Here is a 19,833-nt window from a genome sequence, read left to right as displayed (position 1 = left end):
TCATAGACTCCTAGGGTTGGAAGGGATCTTGGAGGTCTTAAAGTCCAACCTCCTGACCAAAGCAGGAAGCCTTATTATTAACGTTGCTAGAAGTTTCTTAAGGCAAGAAAGAACGACCACAGACAAGAATGGGAACCAAAAGCAAGAAGGAATTCTAAGCAATTTTTTAAAATGCCATTCCTTAAATACAGACTCTGTGAATACCAGGTGTCTTTTGGCACCTCCCACACTCGGGTCAAAAGCCTCATGCAAAATAAAGCCCAAGATTCATGCTCACAACACAGAAACATTAGGTCCAGTCCTCTACAACCTGAACTTTTATCACTATTTGTTGTTATGAAGTTAATTAAGAGCTGTAGCCAGAGGTGGTATTAAGCTGGTTCTGATCCGTTCTCGCGAACTGATAGTGAAAATTTTGACCAGTTCGGAGAACCGGCAAATACCACCTCTGACTGACCCTGCCCACCCACTCCTGCCCCTTCCTGGAATGCCATGTGCACTGTTTTGGCTCCCAGGAGGCTGCAGGGAGCTCTACCTGTAAGGCTGGGTCACCCAATCAATCTATTTGCTGCCTCCCAGCCTCTGAGTGCCAGCTGATGGTCAGTCTATTGCTGCCTCCCAGCCAATTGGCTGGGTCGTCTTTTGTTGCCCTACACAGGAGAATGGAGCTGGAAAGCAGATTAGTTGGGGGGTGGGGGGATTTTGCAGTATCCTTTCCCCTGGAGCGGGGAGGGAATTCGGGTTTTGCAGTATCCTTTCCCTGCCACATCCACCAAGCCACGCCCACCAAGCCAGGTCCACAGAACCAATAGTAAAACAATTTGAATCCCACCACTGGTACCAGTATATTTATCCTGTTCTCATTATTTAAGTCAGGACTCTGGCTGGGCCACTCTAGGACATTCGGAGTTGCCTTGGCTATGTGCTTAGGATCATCATGTTGGAAATTTGGCTCAGTCTGAGGTCCTGACGCTGTGGAACAGGTTTTTATTGAGGATATCCCTTTACTTTGCTCCATCCAGCTTTTTCTCAACCCTGACCAGTCTTCCAGTCCCTGCTGCTAAAAAATTCCCCCACAGCACAAGGCTGCCACCACAATGGTTCATTGTTGGGATGGTATTGGGCAAGTGACGAGCGATGTCTGGTTTCCTCCAGACGTAACTTTTTAAATGGAGGCCAAACAGTTCAAACTTGGATTCATGAGACCAGAGAATCTTGTTCCTCATAGTCTGAGAGTCCTTCACATCCTTTTTTTTTTTTTCCAAATTCCAAGTGGGCTTTCGTGTGTTTTGCACTAAGGAGAGGCTTCCATCTAGCCACTCTGTCATAAAGACCAAATCAGTAGAGGGATGGTTGTCCTTCTGGAACTCTGTCCCATCTCCACACAGGATCTATGCCAGTTGTCAAATACCCAAAATCTGATCGTGTGATCATAGGTAAGGCAGGGGTGGGATTCAATTTTTTAAACAACCGGTTCTATGAGCGTGGCTTAGGTGGCTTGGTGGTCATGTGACTTGGTGGTCATGTTATTGGCTGGGTGTGGCCAACTCAATATCACTCACATCGAGTCACGCATCTCCTCACCTGGCCTCATGACTGTGGGGATGCTGCAAAAATCGTAAGTGTGAAAAATGTCACTTTTTTCAGTGCCATTGTAACTTTGAATGGTCACTCCACACAAGCAAAGTACCAGCAAAGGAGGGGAAAGAAATTCCAGAGACGTTCCTGAGACAGGAAGTCTAGTCCTGCCAAGAACGTAATAAGGGTTAACGGAGAGGCAGTTTCTGTAAGCAACACCAGAATGTTTCCTTCCTGCCTTCCTAACAGGATTAGGCCAGTAATTTCTTCTAACAACCGGTTCTCCGAACTGCTTAGAATGTTATCAATCGGTTCTAGCGAATAGGTGCGAACTGGTAGAATCTCACCCCTGAGGTAAGGGTGTCAGCGACTGTAACTTCAAAATCAAGTCATAAGTAGTTTTTGGCATCTGTAATAACTGTAACCAGTCGCTAAGTGACCAGTTGTAAATTGAGGACTACCTGTACAAATTGCCTTGTAATTTCTTTCTAATTATTTTAATAAGCCAAAAGGCAAGTCTGCCAAGCAAAATAATTATGCTTTGGACTCAATGGTGGTATACTACCGGTTCAGACCAGTTCGGCCAAACTGGTAATAATAAAAGCCTCCCACTATCAGCTGAGAGGAGGAAAAAAATCCTAGGACAATCATCTGAGGGGAGAAAGAGAAAAGCGCAGGATTGGCCCTCCCACCTATCCCTGCGCTTTTCTCTTCTTTATCCTCTCAGCTGATTGGCGCTGCAGGCCTCAGCTGATGTGGGGAAAGCTTTGTGCGTGCGTTAGGTGCACATGCGTTAGGTGCGCATGCATGCATGTGCAATCACCAAACCAGTAGTGGAACAGGTAGGATCCCACTGCTGTTTGGACTTCAGAAAGAGCCCATTTCCACCAGGAGTGATAATGTCCTTGCAGTCCTTCAGGTAAACAAACGCCGGGAACACTTCCAATCCCTGCTTACTAAGTCCAGCACATGGAAATGCAATGTGTATATTGCACAGGAGCTGCATATACCTGAAGCCCACACAAGACCAGATTTAGTCAGGATAACTCAATGAAAACCTGGAGACTAGCAAGAATGCAGGGAAGCAGATGTGCAAGACCTCTCTAGCGGCATTTCCTCCGTCACACATTGGGAAGATTCTCCCCCCAACCCCGCCATTTTTAGTCTGCCAAGTGTCCTGTTCAAGATGCGGATGTACTGAAACACCCATAGGAATAGATTGCAAAGATCTCAGAACTTGACGAAGAAGCAGAACTGACCTGGTTCTTCAGAGAAAAAACAATAAGAACATTTAATAGAAGTCTGAAAAACTTGTATAGACATTTTGCTGAAAATGGAAAAGAATGAAACAACTTGTTGATTTGATGACTAAAAAAGGATTAAATAAGGGGGCTGAAGGGATATTTGTGACATTGATAGGGGAGGGATGAGTTTGTAACTGCTGAGGTCAGACATCCAACTCTGAAAGTTATCCTTAGAAAAGAAACGATAGCCAGGTAGTTCAGAAGCTAAGAGGTAGACAGGTGACAGAGGATGCTCACTGTTGGGAAAACACCCCATCCCAGATCACTAGGAATTTAACAACTCCATCTCAGTGGTGTTTAATACACAAGTTCTGTATCGTGTTTCCCCAAAAAATAAGACCTAGCTTGATTTTTACATTTGTGGCCAATATAAACTCTACTCTCAAAATAAGCCTTAGTTAAGCCCCGCCCACATCTTGTTGAATGAGGTGGGGTGAGGTGCAGATGTAAAAATTAAGCTATGATGGAGGGGTGGAGGTACCCCATGCACCCCTCCCCTCCAGCCCTCCTCCTTATGCCGGTGGAGCCGCTTGCAGAACGCCATGAGGCTCATCTTACTGCTGGAGCCAGCAATGGTGCAACACCATGAGGCTGGACGCCGTGTGGTGCATTGTGATGTCACATGTGAGAGCAGCGGCAGCTGCAAGACAAGACTCGCAGCACGGCTCCACCGGTGCAACAATCCTCGCGGCATTCTGCCACAAGCAGCTCCACCAGCAAGACAAGGCTCGTTGGGCTGGTGGAGCCGTTCACGACACAATGCCATGAGGCTTGTTGCACCGGTGCAGCTGCTTGTGGCAGAACACCAAGAGGCTCATCTTGCTAGTGGAGCCAACTCATGATACACCACGTGGCTAGATGCAGCGTGGTGCACTGTGCCATCATGTGCGTGAGCAGCAGCACCAGCGAGACAAGACTCATGGTGTTGTGCCAAGAGTGACTCCACCAGCGAGACGAAGCTCATAGAACCGGCGCAGTGGCTCGCAAAATGCCACGAAGCTCCTACCACAGGCGCAGCTGCTCTCAGCAGAACTTTTCATCCAGACGGAAAAATGACACAGACTCAAAGCTTCATGTGCTAGCAAAGGGGATGGTTTGAAAGACGGAGCTCCATTTCAAACCGTCTCCTTTGCAAGCAGACAAATGTTTCATCTCCCTCTGGGCAAAAAGTTTTTGGATAGCTACCACTAGCCCTGCCATCTCCGTCCTGATGGCTGCTTGCCTGTGGCCTCAATTGGGCCAATCGCAATTGGATGGTGAAGAGCCCCCGCAAGACACCATGGCCAAGAAATGTCCCAGCGGAAGCTGGGCCAGCAGGCAAGGTGGGTGGACGCTGGGGCATGCCAAGAGCTTGGCCCATTGCAGCCGTGGGCAAGTAGAAAGTGGGGTGGAGAAGGTGGGGCCAATGGTAAGTGTGCTCCCCCTCCCATTGGCCCTTGCACTCAGTACCTCCTGCACTTAAAAAATAAAACCTCCCCAGAAATAAGACCCAATGCTTATTGTCAAGCCCAAAAGAAAATAAGACTGGGTCTTATTTTGGGGGAAACACAGGTAGATGTTATGGAAAGAAAAAAATAAAGCTAGTCGTTATGATTCTGTTCTAAAACAATATCATATCCTACATGTTCTGGCATAAATGATCTTCCAGGACCGAAATCAATTCTTCACAACTTCAAGCAATTGCTGAAATGATAGTACTCAAGATCATTGACAAGTTCACAAAAGTTAAGCTGTTGCATTAAAACATTTATAATAAAGCACACACATATTTATGTTTCATACAAGTATCTCACTTTGTCATCCAAAATTGCCAAATTGTCTGAGATGGCAAGTGATACGTCAACGGACTTTTGTGTAGGTAGTTCTCAAAAATCAAGAGGGTGATCGCTTTTCAGACTAACAAATGTCAATTATGGTGCAATGGATGTTAAAGGCTTTCTTGTGCCTGTTAATCACATTTGTTAATCAGAAAATATGTGATCCATAGAACCATAGCTGCTATATGTAAATTATGAAGACTCACTACCCAATGTAGAATGTTAATGACAAACAGTTCAATTCTATTCACTCCTTTAACATCTGATTATAATAATAGATCCTGTGACAGACTGTAAGTAAATCCATTTATAGATAATGGGGCAGTGAACCAGAGTTCCCACATTTGATTATTTTTTGTGGTGAAGATCCATTCTTTATGGAGATGACATGCTGATGGAACTTTATTTTCCCTCTCTAATGGAATGTGTACAAGAGCAGAACTAGTGGTGGACCTAAAATTCAGAAATAGATAGTTTTGGAGCCATCTAAGTTTTTAAAAAGTCTGCAAAACTCAGAAAAACAGGGAAAATATCTTAGCATTGTCCTTCCTAAGAAACAGGCACACCAGGTGAGGCAACAGAGTAACCAGGGAACAAATTCAACTGACTACAGTCTTATCAATTCAAGCTAATAAGCTTCAATCTTTGTAAATATATTTTCAAAACTTTCTTTAGTGTGAAAAGAAAGCGATTTCCAAAAGGAAACATCTTGTAATCATGGAAAATATCAGTTGCCTAATTCAAGATGGATTGCTGAAAATCACAAAATCTAATTTGTAAGCTTAAGCAAGGAGAAGGAACTAACCAACCTAGGAACTGCTAGTAAAAATCTGCAGAAAAGTATCAGCAGGTATGCCAGGCTTCAGTGCCTTCCCTTATTATCAAATATTTCAGGAAAGCAGAATTCTCCAAAATGATGCTGAAATGTAATGGCTGTCAGAGCACACTGTAGGTTTGGGAGCTGTAGAAATCTGAGAAACCTCAAAATCAACATTTCCCAGGAGCATTTGGAACTACAAGCCATGGGGACCTCAACTTCCTTCCAACTTCAATGGAAGTGGACACCAGCCCCCCCAATTCTACAGCCCCCCAATTATAAACAGAAAGCACAATGCTGGTTGGAAAGGAAACAAACCCACACACCCAGTTTAGTGTCTGGAAATCTAAGCCATTCTCCTTACACACCAGCCAGAAAGCAAGTTACACCTTGATCCCCCATATCCCGCAAGGCAGCCTCTGCCTGGTTCGACAACTCGGAGCCCCTTGCACGCTTTCGCCAACCTAACCAAACCCCATTCCCCAACCCCTCCAAAATTTAAGTTCAACCCCAAGAGAAAAACTACAGAAAAGAAAACTACAGAATTACACAAAAGTAATTGTGCTATTGAAAAAGGACTAGTCCGGCCCTGGGAGGAACTGCTTCCTTGCCCCGCGCGCAAAAGCAACTAAAGACAAGAATCATCCCAGGACAAGCATTTCTGCTCTGGGACCAGCAGGGAGAATCGTGTTGGGCGAGCCTCCCGGGAAAGATACCCCGGCCCATCAGATCCTCCAAACCACAACGGGGGGAGGGGGATGCGGGGAGGGGGGCAAATGTGGCCATTGCTTTAAGGGGGCATTGCTCCTCTCGGCAGCAAGTTGGGCCAAGTCGCCTCTTCCTTTCTCCCTCTTCCAATTCACGCAACCGGCCAGTTGTATTCACAACGGAATACCCCACCAACCCGCCGCTTAAATCTTGCTTCGATGCACGAATGCCCAAGAAAGAGAGCGAAGCTGGCCGAGAGGTGCGCCTCCGCCCCCGCACCCCCCCCCGCCCAGTTCTGGAGGACCGAGCCGAAGAGGGGGGAAAGATGAGCCAGTCCGAGGCGCAGTGGCTGGCCTGGCTGCGCGCACTCACCTCGGAGCGAGCCTGCAGCCGCTTGTTCATCTCGTAGATTCGGTACTCAGGCTGCACCATGTAGGGCGTGTGGCGCCGGTAGAAGGGGCCGAAGGGCGAGGAGTAGAAGGGGTCGTGCGACGCGCTGGACATCGCGCCTGCTGGCTGGGGCTGGAGGCAAGGCGCGCAAGCAGGGGAGCGCCGGCCAAGCACATGGGCTGGCGGGGGGCTCTGCGCCCTGCAAAGTAAGGCGGGGGCAGGCAGGCAGGCAGGGAGGGAGGGAGGGAGGGAAAGAGAGGCGGAGTACGCGAGCGGCTGAGAAGCGCTACCGCAGCCGCTGGAGAGGAAGAGGCAGGCAGGGGGCTGGCCGCTGGGATGCAAGCTCGCCACCTGGGTTGGAAAGCGGCAGCACGGGGGGAGGGGGTCACTTCCCAGCCATACGGGAGCCCCTGCGAGGACCGAGCCTAAAGATGCAGGGAGATGGAGAAATGGAGAGAGCGCGCGCAGGCGGGCGGGCGCGCGCGCACGGGGCCGGGGGAGAGCCGACCCCCTCCCAGTGCCAAAGCGAGGACTCCACTCGGCGTCACCCGGTCTCCTCGGAAGAGGGTCGTGCAGACCTGGGTTTGGGGGTGGGGGAGGACGCTGTTCTGGCGCTGCCCGAAAATGCCTTGCTTCCCCCCCCCTTCAGGTTGGTCCGGGCTTCAGGTTGGGGAAAGGATGGCCGAGCTTTCTCTGCGCTCCGCTGTCCGGCTTTGATTCCCACACCCGAAGCAGCAGCTTTCATAGAAAGAGACCGGGAAATAGGAGAGCGGGAGGCATGTGCGTGGAAAAAAAAGAACCTCCGCCGAAAGTTTGGCATTAAAGACTCTCCCTTCGAGATATCGGTAGGGTGGGATGTGCCAGGTATCCCAAAGAGGGCTTCGCGCAGCCTCTGCGGTTCATCTCTTGCAGTCTGGAGCATTCGGAAATGCAAATGTCCCTGGACACAAATACTGAAAAGGGCTTTGAGAGCTAAATGTGCTCAAGCCACACAACAGCTCTGTGAGGTGTACTGGACCATGGATTGCCAACCTTTTTGGATCTAGGGGACCACCAAATTCATAATTTTAAATCCCACGGACCAGAGACCCTGAGAAAATCCCAAAAACCTCACCCTGTTTTCCTACCGATGGATCATTCTTTATTTGGGATCACAGGATGCTGTCTCCAGCTGCATTCTGGGGGCAGGAGAGAGAGACTTTGGGCTTCATGCAAGGAAAGCAGCAGAGGCAGCAGAAGTCTCTCTTTCTCTCCCCCAAACTCCACCAGAAATGAGTCTTTGTGAGACTCCTCGCACAGCCTCTTGGAGCAGGATGCCCTGCAGGGTCCCAAAGACTCATTTCTGGTGGAGTTTGGGGGAGAAAAAGAAAGACTTTTGCTGCTTTCCTTGTATGCAGCCAAAAGCAGAAGAAGAAAGAAGTGGAAAGAAGCAACCCGGTGGCCAGGCAAGGTGCAGGGGGCAAGTGGAGCAAGTTCCCCCCCTTTGCCGTTTCCCCCCCTCCCCTCACTACCTTGTGTTATTCGCAATGCAAGCGACCCAAGCCTTGTGTTCCCACAGGCCATGTGGGCGGTGCAGCCTTGTGTTCCCGCACAGACTGGATTAATTGCTATGGGGGGGGGGTGCTCTGGGGGGGTGACATTTCTCTGCGGACCACCAGTGGTCCCTGTCCTGCTGGTTGGCGACCGCTGTACTGGACAATGACCGAGCCTCAAAGTGCTGTGCTTAAATGCCTCGGGCATTCTTTCTCCGTTTTTTAACACTAAGCAAAACTGCCCGCCTGCAGTGTCATTTCTAACCCTTTGAAATCTATTCGGACTTGACCATTCTTCCTAGAGTGTTTCAGGATCTCTATGGCGTGCATATGCACATCTATGCCCACATTCCCAAGTTCTCGGAACCAGCAGAGTTGTTTTCGGAAGCAATAAATACACTTCCAGCTGTAGAAAGTTAGCACCCACCTCTCTCCTAGAAGAATAAAATATTTTGAGAAATATTTAAAAGGCAGGATATTATATTTTCCTGGATGAGAAATGGAGAAATATGCTCCTGGGAAGCAGTCCCTACCTTCCTTAATAGCCCACAGTAAATGTCAGCACTTAAGAGATAAAGAGATAGCTAGCTCTATTCATAAGCAAAAACCCTTACCCAAGATCCAACAAAGGTAGTATTAGCCCTCAGCCACAATAGGAATTGCCTAAGGTCCCTTCATAGCATCATTTCAGTTGCACCATCCACAGCAGTTCAAACTTCAACCAAATTTAGCTCAGACAAACTCCTAGGTTTTGTACCTGGCCCCACGGATGTCTGACAACAGCCGATAGAATATATATTCTTGAACAGGAAGTTCAAGTGCAAAGCCCAAGAGAAGGTATAAATACCCCACACACACACACTCGACCATGTGATCAGCTGCACCAGAACTACAAACATTATTTACTACTACTGAACATCCAAAATACACTATTTAATCCTATGTATATATGCCATATATATATATATATATATGTGTTATTCAGCTTTGTTCGGGTATTTTCCCATGTCATTGTAGTTGTGCTTTTAAAGTTGTAGCAACGTTTCGGCAGAATCTCATCTGCCATCATCAGGCTTCTGTATTGTGTTCATCTGTATACATACATATTACATAATATACTGTGTGTATAGGCACACAAAAATATACATTATCTACATTATCTACTATATACTCTATTTGTACGTACACACACACACAACACACACACACACACACACAGGTCTTCTAAAACTATACACATTCAACCTCATTGCGTTTGGAAAAACACACCCACAGTCCACTTTCTGCCACGCATTTAACTGTACATTAGAACATTGCACACGCCTTCAGATTTACTTCCCTAGCCTGCACATTACCATTAGACCAGGAGATGTCATTGATTGAGTAAAATGTGGTGAAACTCACTTAACGCTCTTGTTTAGCAATCAAAATTTTGGGCTCAATTGTGGTCCTAAGTGAAGGACTATCTCTGCCTTCCTCTGCATGGCAGCCTTGTCCTAGTAAACCCCTCTGCCAATTTTCCTCTCTTTTAGAGGCACCAAAATAATCCAGATACCAGATGATACAAGGTCTCCTGCTGGAGCAGGGGGTTGCACTAGAACAAGGGTCTTCAGACTTGACAGCTTTAAGTCTTGTGGACTTCAACTCCCAGAATTCCTCCTCCAGTCATGTCAGCTCAGAAATTCTGGGAGTTGAAGTCCACAAGTCTTAAACTTGCCAAGTTTGAAGACCCTCGGACTAGAAGATGACCTACGAGATCCCTTCCAGCCCTAGATTGCTGTGCTATTTCAAAAAGTCTTCTGAAACCAGGGTTTGTGTCCTTCCTTCCTCTCCTTTTTCTCTCTCTCCCTCCCTCCCTCTTTCTTTCTTTCTCTCCCTTCCTTCCATCCTGTCTTTGTCTATCCCTTTTCCTCCTATCTCTCTTTTTCTTTCTTTCCCTTTTCCTTTTCTTTCTTCTCTCTCTCTTTCTCTCTCCCTCTCTTTTCTCTCTCCCTCTTTCTCTATCTTTCCCTTTCTCTTCCACCCCCCCCCTCTCTCTCTTTCTCTGATTCCCTCTGTGTGTCTCTCTCTCTTTCCCTCTCTCTTTCTCTTCCTCTCTTTCTTTCTCTTTTCCCTCCCTTTTTACCCCTTCCTTTCCTCCTTTCCTCTCTCCTTCTAAAGCTCGGAGACCCACCTGAAACACATAGGCTTCCAAGCACGCGCCTGAAACAAACACACATACACACACACACTTGCAAGTACCTGGCAGCATCACTCAATACAAGGGTCCTTCCCGGCCAGTCTCCGGTCCCGCGTTGCCCGAAAAAGCCAGCAGGCCAGGGTCCAACAAAGGGGCCATGGAAGGGACTTCTTCCCCTCCTGCTTTTGGGGAAAGTTAAGGGCTGGGAAATTAAGTGTGGCATGTGTTGCAGCCTCGCTCCACCCCATCCCCACCGGCAGCTCTGGGTTAGGCAGCTTGTCTTTGGCTTTCCTGACTGCCTGAAACCTTACCTTCCTCTGCAGCTGGCTGCCAGGGAAGGCAAGACAGGTTGAGCCATTGCTGTCGCTGGGCTGAGCTCCCTTGTCATGAGATGTCTGCAGCCACCGTATGTTTTTTTCTGTGTGGCTGGCCGCACTGAAAAAAAGACATGGCAGCTGTAGGCTTTTTGCAAAAATTATGAGGTTGCTTTGTTCTACTTCTCCAAAGCGCCGCCACAGCCACGTTCTAGGTGCCAGTCACGCATGTCCACAAGAGACCCATGGCGGCTTGTGGAGCTACGCCAGGCTGTGGATTGAGGTTGCTGCCGGCAAGGAGCTCCGGGGGCATTTTGAAGCCTGGCGGGGGGCAGGCGGCCACAATGGGTAGTGGCTGCCCCACAAGCGATTCGCAGCAGCTTGGGCAGCTATGTCAGGCTGTGGCCTGTAGGATCTGGCTGCCAGAGACCTTTGGAAGCCTGGGGCTGAGGCCGGGCGGTGGGAAGGAGCGGCCCCCGGTTTCAGAAGCCTGGGACCGGGTGACAGGGGCTAATGAGTCAGTGCTTACCTGGTCCTGTAGGCAGGAGGAGACAGGTCCAACGCAGGCACCATGGAAGAGTAGATTCAAGTCAGCTTAGGCAGGCAAGCCACAGAGCAGACTAGCAGGCACAAGCGATCGGGCCACATGGCAAAGTGTTTTAATAAGGATGGACTTGGGATGGGCTGAGTGAGCGTAGAGCGTGCATAGTGGTGAGTGGGGCAAGCAAGCAAGCGAGCGGTGACCATCGGGCAACTGGGTGACCGGTTAGGGGCGTGGCCAGTCAGAATTCGCTACCGGTTTGGTGACCCACGTTAAATTCTTGCTACCGGTTCTCCTGAACCAGTGTGAACCAGCTGAATACCACCTCTGATATAAACTATAATTTTCCAGTAATTCCAAAGATGGGAAACATTTTAAACATATCCAGTACATCTTAGTGTTCAAGCTGTTTGTTCCTTGAACAGTAGTGGTGTCACATAGTGACCTAGATGATCTGGGATAAAAAATACTAGATTGAGTCAGATTTAATGTATCAATGAAATACCACCAGGAAATCCCATCTCTGTAGTATAGACAGAGAAATAGGGGGGAGGGGATCTAGATAAATTGCAAGCCATTAACTTGCAAGAATACTGGATTCAGCTCACTGGAATCTAAAAACTACATGAAGCTAATTATTTTATCTGGAGACCTTATATCTGGTATCTCACATGAGGCTAGAAGGAAGGAAGGAAGGAAGGAAGGAAGGAAGGAAGGAAGGAAGGAAGGAAGGAAGAAAGAAAGAAAGAAAGAAAGAAAGAAAGAAAGAAAGAAAGAAAGAGCCAGCAATTTTTTAAAAGTCATTTCTTTATTTTTTTAAAACAAAATAACCTTTAGTTTAGTTTAGTTTATTGTCATTGTAACTTGTACAACGAAATTAAATACCATCTTCAATGTACATTATGACTATGAAAATAAACACAAACACACATCCTTCACATTCTATACATTGAATTGAAAACCCGATATTGCATTAATATTGCACTATACAGTAGAATTCAATAGAGCTACTACCCTGAGATAGAAGCTATTTTTCAGCCTATTTGTCCTTGTTTTTATTATCCTGTACCATCTGCCAGATGGTAATAGTTCAAAAAAGGGTTCCCAGGATGAGATGGATCTTTGAGAATGTTTTGAATTTTCTTAAGGCAACAGGAGCTCTAAAGCTCTTCCAAAGAGGGAAGAGGGCAATCCATGATCTTCTGGGCAATGACATTAACCCTCTGGAGTGCTTTTCTATCCGCCACTGTGCAATTGGCAAACCATACACAGGTGCAGTAAGTTAAGATACTCTCTATGATGCAGAGGTAGAAGGTCACCAGTAGTTTTTTATTCAGTTGTTGTTTTCTGAGAAGTCTCAGGTAGTATAATCTCTGCTGGGCCCTTTTGACCAGTGCTGCAATGTGAGCACCCCAGGTCAGGTCCTCTTTTGTGGTAACATCCAGAAACTTAAAACTGGCCACTTGTTTCACCCAGTCTCCATTGATAAGCAAGGGCTGGATATCTGGTCTATTCCTTCTATAGCTCCTTGGTCTTATTGGTGTTGAGGACCAAGTTATTGTCTCCACACCATAAAAGCAACCAGTCCACCTCATCTCGATAGGCAGATTCATCCCCTCCTTCAATCTTAATGAAAAATACATAAATAAATAAAAGTAAAAGTACACACTAAAAACTCTCTAAGTTTTATGGAAAGGAGCATTTTTGGCTCTGCTGAAAAATTTTTTTTTCTCAATCTGATATTTTATATAAGTGTTACTCCACGGGAAGGAAATTCCTAGATTTTAAAAAGTAGTATTCCTAGATTTTGAAAAGTAAGTTTCCTGAAGACTTGTCTAATCCCCTTCCTTCCTTCCTTCCTTCTTTCCTTTTTTAATTCTCCGGGACATTTTAATAACATTAATGTTTTTCTGATTTTGTAAGGTTGTTATTTTATATTTTGCTTGCTCTCCCTATTGTATTAGTTATTGTATTTTGTACATTTTAAGTTACATTTTAAAGTGTTTTCAGCTTCCTGAATTGTTTGAATGTTGTCATATACCACTCTGAGATTTTTCTAATGCAAAGTGTTGTGCTCATTTATAATAAAAACTGGTATTAGAATGCTATTAATTTAATCTTTTTCAGAAATAAAATAGAAGTGTCAGAATAAATGAATGGTAAATAATTGGATAAGAAAAAAAACCAAAAGGGAAAAATGCTTAAAGATTTTAAATAAAATTGTCTCTTCAAGAAAAAAAATTGCAATAAAAGCTTTGAACCTGAAGACTTAAATAAAATTGTCTCTTTTCAAAATGAATTATGTATAGGAAAGGTACACAGGAGAAAGGTGAAGAAAACTGATACATTTGAAATTAGTCTTATTAATTGGATAAAAGCATTTAGAATTCAAAGCCTTTGAAATAAAAATATAAGCACAGAACAGACACAATTTATTTCAGAATCTTGAGTAATAAATATAGAGAAAATATTAAAGGAAATGTCTAAGGTGCAAAAGAGCGGTTCAAAATAGTTCGAAATGAAAATATCCCAGATTCAAAAGAACCATAGAGTCAAAAGGGATCCTGGAGGCTTTATAGTCCACCACCCCCACCCACTTTACCCCCGCTTGAGCAGGAGACCTTATACCAAGGGTGTCAAACACTGAGAGTCACAACAGGGTTGTGTTTGACCTCGGAGACCCAGGAGGGCATGGCTAGGGGGTGGGCATAGCCATGGTGGACAACTAGACATCACCTGTGTCGGGGGCCACATGTGGTGGCCATGTGCTAAGGTAGGACTTCCCTAAGACCTTCACTCACGAAAAAGAAAAAAATTATTGCTGCAATTGATGAAATATCCAGAGTGCACACTAGATACACGATGAGAAATAAATTGCCCAGGGAGGTCCATGTAAGATTTACTAAGAAAGCAACAAAAACAGAGATCCTGCAGAGAGTGAGAGATAATCCCTTGAAATATAAAAGAAAAGAAATAACAATTCTAAAACAAATTCCAAGAAGAATTAGAGATTTAAGGAAGGAATATCAGTTTTTGACAAAGTGTTTAATCAAAAAGGGGGTGAATTTTAAATGGCCGATACCAGGGGGAATATTGGTGACCTGGCAGGAGCAAAGTCACAAACTAGATTCAATAGAGAAGGGGGAACAATTCTATGATCGTTATCTCAGATCACAGGAGGAAGAGAAAATGAGAGAGGAAGGAGAAATTAGATGTCAAGAGGAATATATAGGAGAGAGAGAGATAAGCAACAAAGAGAGGAGGAAAGAGAACCGGAGGTAATAGCAATAAGAGAAGGAGAAAAAGCCAAAGAAGCAAGAGAGAAGCAACACAGTAAAGTACTGAAATATTCTAAAATTGGGAAGCTATATACCTCCTTCTCACAACAGAGTAAAAGCGGGGTAGTGCTTTATATTAAAGAGACAATAAACAATTCATACAGATGAGAAAGGAAGGGTTTTGATGGTGGAAATAATGATGAATTATAAACAAACACTTGTAGTTCAAGATGCTTGGTAAGAAATACACACTGAGAAAAATCAATATACATTCTACTCAAATAGGCATATGTCTTGGTCTAGAATAGACATGATGTGGACATCACCAGAATTAATATATAATATAGAAGACATGCATATCAAAACAAGTACCTGGGCAGACCACAATCCAATAAAAGTTATATGGAGGGGACAAAAAAAGAAGCCAAGATGGACAATGAAAGCATTAATACTGAAAGAAAAGGAATTTATTCAATTTATTAAAAAAAGACATGGATTTTTTCTTCAAGGAGAATAGAAAAGAAGAAACTTAATGGCAAAATGTTTGGGATACTACAAAGGCTTTAGGGCAGTGGTCGCCAACCAGTGGGCCAGGGACCACTGGTGGTCCATGAGAAAATTTTGGTGGTCTGCAGGAAAATGTCAACCCCCAAAGCCTCCCCCAAAGCAATTAATCCAAGCTGCATGGGAACACAAGGCTGCACCACCCCCATGGCCCACAAGAACACAAGGCTGGCATCGCTTGCATTGCGAACAACATGAGGTAGTAAGGGAAGGAGGAAAACGGCAGAGGGGGGAAACTTGCCCCACGCACCTTGCCTGCTTCTTTCCTTTATTTTTCTGCTTTTGGCTTCATGCAGGGAAAGTAGCAAAAGTCTTTCTTTCTCTCCCCCAAACCCCACCAGATATGAGTCTTTGGAACCCTGCAAGGCATCCTGTCCAAGAGTCTGTGCTGGCACAACAAGTCTCATAAAGACTAATTTCTGGAGAAATTTGGGGGAGACAAAGAAACACTTCTGCTGCTTTCCTTGCGTGAGACCAAAAGTCTTTCTCTCTCCCCCCTTGAGAATGGAGCTGGAGATGGTATCCTGAAATCCCAAATAAAGAATGTTCGGTTGGCAGGAAAATGGGGTGGGGAATTTTCCTGCAGACTTTTTGGGGGATTTTCCCAGGGTCTCTGGTCCACAGGATTTAAAATTATGAGTTTGGTGGTCCCTGAAGTCCAAAAGGTTGGCAACCTCTGTATTAGAGGACTAATAATAATATATATGGGAAAGAGAAACAAAAAGAAAAGACAAACTTAAAAGAATCTTGAAGAGGAATATAAAAGGCTAGAGAAGGAATTACAAAACGATCCACAGAAAAAGAATATAAAAAATCAAACGGACCTACAAAGACATGAATTGAACTTAATAGATAAAGAAGAATTAGCACAAAAAATTAAAAGATCCAAACAAAACTTTTTTGAAAATGCAAATAAACCAGGAAGATGGTTGGCATACAGACTGAAAAAGGAGAAAGAGCAAAAATTAATGAATAGATGAAGGGTCTGTTTATTATAGGAATGAGGACAAAAAGAAAACAATCCAAAATTATTAGAAATATATATAAGCAAGAGGCAATCTCAGAAGGAAAAATGAAATGATATCTAGAAAAAGCAGATCTATCTACAATACCAGAGACAATTAAAGCAACATTAGAAGAAAGAATAACAATGATGGTATTGTTATTAAAAGCAATTAAAAGATAAAAAAATGTTAAGAAGCAATTAAAAAACAAAAAAATCGCAAAACACCTGGTCCAGATGGTCTACCAGAAGAATTATATAAAACTTTACAGGATTCTTTAAGTATCACAATGTTGGAAGTATTTAATAAACTATTGATAGAAGCAAAAAATACCAAATTCTTGGATGGAGGTATATATTACTCTCATACCGAAAGAAGAGACAGACCTGCAATGGATAAAAAAATTATAGACTGATATTTTTATTGAATGAGGATTATAAAATATTTGTTTCTATAATTGCAGAAAGGCTAAAGAGATTTTAAACCAACTTATACATTTAGATCAAAATGGCTTTTTACCTAAGAGACAATATGAGAATAATTCTGAACACCTTGGAACACTATGAAACACATCCAGAGAAGAAAATGGCATTGATCTTTTTAGATGCACAGAAGACACTTGACAATGTGAACTGGCAATTTATGTTAGCACAATTGAAGAGAATGAACTTTGGGGAGAGATTTATTAAGATGATTATGGCAATATATTATAAACAAATTGCAAAGATGATGGTAAATGGGGACATGATTGAAAAGATTAATACTGAGAAGGGGACAAGGCAAGGATGCCCCTTATCACCACTACTATTTGCATTAGAAGTACTAAATAGAAGACAAGGTAATGAGATAAAAATATGGAAATAAAACAGGAAAAATATGTTACAGGCATTTGCTGATGACTTAGTTTTTATTTTTGAAGATCTGTTAGAAACAGGACCAAGTTCATGGAAAAAATACAAGAGTATGGTGAAGTGGCAGGGTTAAAAATAAACAGAGAAAAAAACTAAGATTTTAGTGAAAAATGTTATAGAGAAGGAAAAAAGAGTTAATGAGAAGATTAGAGATTCAGATTACTAAGAAAGTGAAATATCTAGAGATTCAGTTAACAGCAAGATGTGTGATGCTTAAATTATGACAAATTGAAACAACAAATTAAGGTGGATTTGGGGAAACAGAAAAATTTGCAGTTATCGTTAATAGGGAGAATAGCATCAATTAAAATGAATATACTGCCAAGATTATTATATTTGTTTCAAACAATCCCAATAAAATTGGAGAAAAAATACTTTGAAAATCTTAACAAAATAGTACTAAACTACATTTGGCAAGGGAAAAAAGCAAGAATCAACTTAAAAATGTTACAGGGTGCTAGAACCAGACAAGAGTTTCAATTACCTAAATGGAAATTATATCATCAGGCCAGTCTTAACATGGATGAAAGAATGGATTGTACTGAGGAATACAAGGTTACTGACTCTAGAGGGGCATGATTTACAATTGGGTTGGCATGCCTTTTTATGGTATGTGAAAAATAAGATACATAGTTACTTTCAAAGGCATTATATAAGAAATGCATTATTATTAGCTTGGGAGAAAAATAGAGAACAACACTAGAAGAACAGGTGAAAGAGATAATGATAGCATGGGCAAAAAAAATTGATTATACTATAGAATTAGACAAATGGCAGAAATTGTGGGAGAGAAATTATAAATTAACAATGTAAACTGCATACAAAGAAAATTTGTATAAGATGTTCTAAAGATGGCACTTTGCTCCAGCAAGACTGGCAAGGATGTTTAAAGTTAAATCAGCTAAATGCTGGAAATGTCATCCAACACCTGGCTCTTATGTGGTGATCATGGGTATCTTGGGTAAAAGATATTGGACAAATATACACACATGGTTGAAAAAGATAGATTTAAAACTGAAAATATTTTTTGTTGGGGATTATACCTGAAATATATAGTAAAGAAAAGCTATACTTAATCATATTGACTGCAGCTAGAATTGTATTTGCATACAATTGGAAAAGTGAAAAGATGAGAATGTGATCAGAAAAATATTACAATGTGCAGAAATGAACAGGCTAACACTTGCAATGAAAGAAAAGGAACAAACTGAATACTATATGGTATGGGAATTGTTCTATCAACGGAGAATAGAAATGGAAAATAGAAAATTTAAGAAGATCAGCGAAAAATAGTAAATGTGAATAAGAATTAAATACGTTAAGAATTGTTATCATAATTAGATACATTATGTGTAGTAGTAGTATGAAGTAAGAATAATGATATAATAGTAATGAATATGTATTATTTGTAATGGTTATTGCACAAGATATTTATACCCAGATGACACACTGTTTAAATGAAACATGTAAGATAGATAGTTTGTATAAAATAAAATTAAAAATTAAAAAAAATTAGATAGTGCCAATACTTCCTGATAATTTCTTGGCTCATACTACACATTACGCACGTTTACTTCACTAGCAGAAAACCGATCCAGTGGAATCCCATTGTTCCTTTGCTCTGACTTGCATGGCATTGACTGCTTTTGTGTTTTAACCCTCTCTTGCTTCATATCCGAGTCATCATCTTCTCCTGACTCTTTTTCTAATTCTTTTTCAGTTCCTCCTCCCTGAATGCTGACACCATCACTAAGTGAGTTATCATCACTAAGTGGATCATTCCAAAATTGGCATCAATTATATTCCAATTTTGCTCTGCAAAGCTAATAGACATGGAATTCACTGTTATTTTGCTCCCATCGCTAAAGTGATAGCTCTTTGAGCCAGGCTCATAGCCTGTAAACCTGAGCTTTCTAGCCTTTCGTTGACTTTTTCTCTGGATTGCTTTTGGAATATGCACCCATGCATTGCTTCCAAACACCCTTAAATGGGCCAGAGATGAGTTTCTCCCATTTTTTTGACCACCAACTGCTAGAGTCTAGCAGTTGAATGGCAATTGAAAATGCTGGAAGGAAAGGTGAATACACAACTACGATGCTTTACCGTGGTTGCTTTCAAATTGCTACTAATTTTGTTAAAGGAAAAATCCTTATTGACTTCAGCAGGATAGCAAAAGGCAAGATGCTGACTTTGTTTAAATCATTGCTAGATTAAGTGTCTCTCTTCAGGGGGAAGGAATGTGCCCATTGCTCTGGAGATGGCTCTAGCCAGAGGAATTTTTATAACCCTGGCCTCTCTATTGCTTTGCCCACCTTCCAGATGAGCAGAGGAAGATCAGCTTTTGTTTTACCAACAAGCATACAGGAATGATTTCTCAGAGCCTCTCACTGCATTTGTAGAAGGTTTAAAGACAGAGGTTTGGTTTTCCTTTGAGAGCTGGGAAATATCTGAATCTCCTTGTAATGCAAATGGAGTCTTTGAGATAACAGGAAGACAAATTGAACAGAGACGAGGGGGGTGGGTGGGTTACTGGTTTTCAACTCTGCGGTTAGAAAGTTCTCTTGGTTTCTAGCATGTGGGGGAATTCCAGCCCCTCCCACCATCCAAATAGCATGTAAAAAGTTCCGAAGCTCACAGAGAGAGAGTGAGAGATGGTGAGAAATGCAGGCTTAGATTAACATTGCATATTCACTCCTGGCTTCAATATTACTTTGCTTTATCACAAATCCAAATTAACAGTCTTTATACGGATGGGCTTCAGAACTTCAAATTATCATTTTTTACTGTTCTGTATCCTGTACAGATGCAGATAGATAAACTCCACAAAACATCCATAACAAAGAACTTTTATTGGTTCATCAGGTATCCTCATAACTCACATTTGTGATGTTCTTCT

The 19,833-nt window shown here is 43.0% G+C and overlaps 1 protein-coding gene across 2 annotated transcripts in view; it reads right to left on the bottom strand.

Moving 5' to 3' along the window:
• Positions 1–6,933, bottom strand: part of LDB2 (LIM domain binding 2) — a 128,791-nt gene extending 121,858 nt beyond the window's left edge. For both annotated transcript variants that reach the window (XM_026699739.2, XM_026699740.2), the window contains exon 1: positions 6,597–6,933. In XM_026699739.2, the coding sequence (XP_026555524.1) occupies positions 6,597–6,728 (132 nt within the window). In that variant the 5' untranslated portion in view covers positions 6,729–6,933. The remainder of the gene's footprint in view (positions 1–6,596) is intronic.
• Between the last annotated feature and the right edge of the window lie 12,900 nt (positions 6,934–19,833).

Source organism: Pseudonaja textilis, chromosome 6 (assembly GCF_049901715.1).
Source record: "Pseudonaja textilis isolate UNSWEBS1 chromosome 6, rPseTex1.2, whole genome shotgun sequence".
Classification (NCBI taxonomy): Eukaryota; Metazoa; Chordata; class Lepidosauria; order Squamata; family Elapidae; genus Pseudonaja; species Pseudonaja textilis.
The sequence above is the reverse complement of the archived record's forward strand: the minus strand, read 5'-3'. Positions and strand labels throughout refer to the sequence as shown.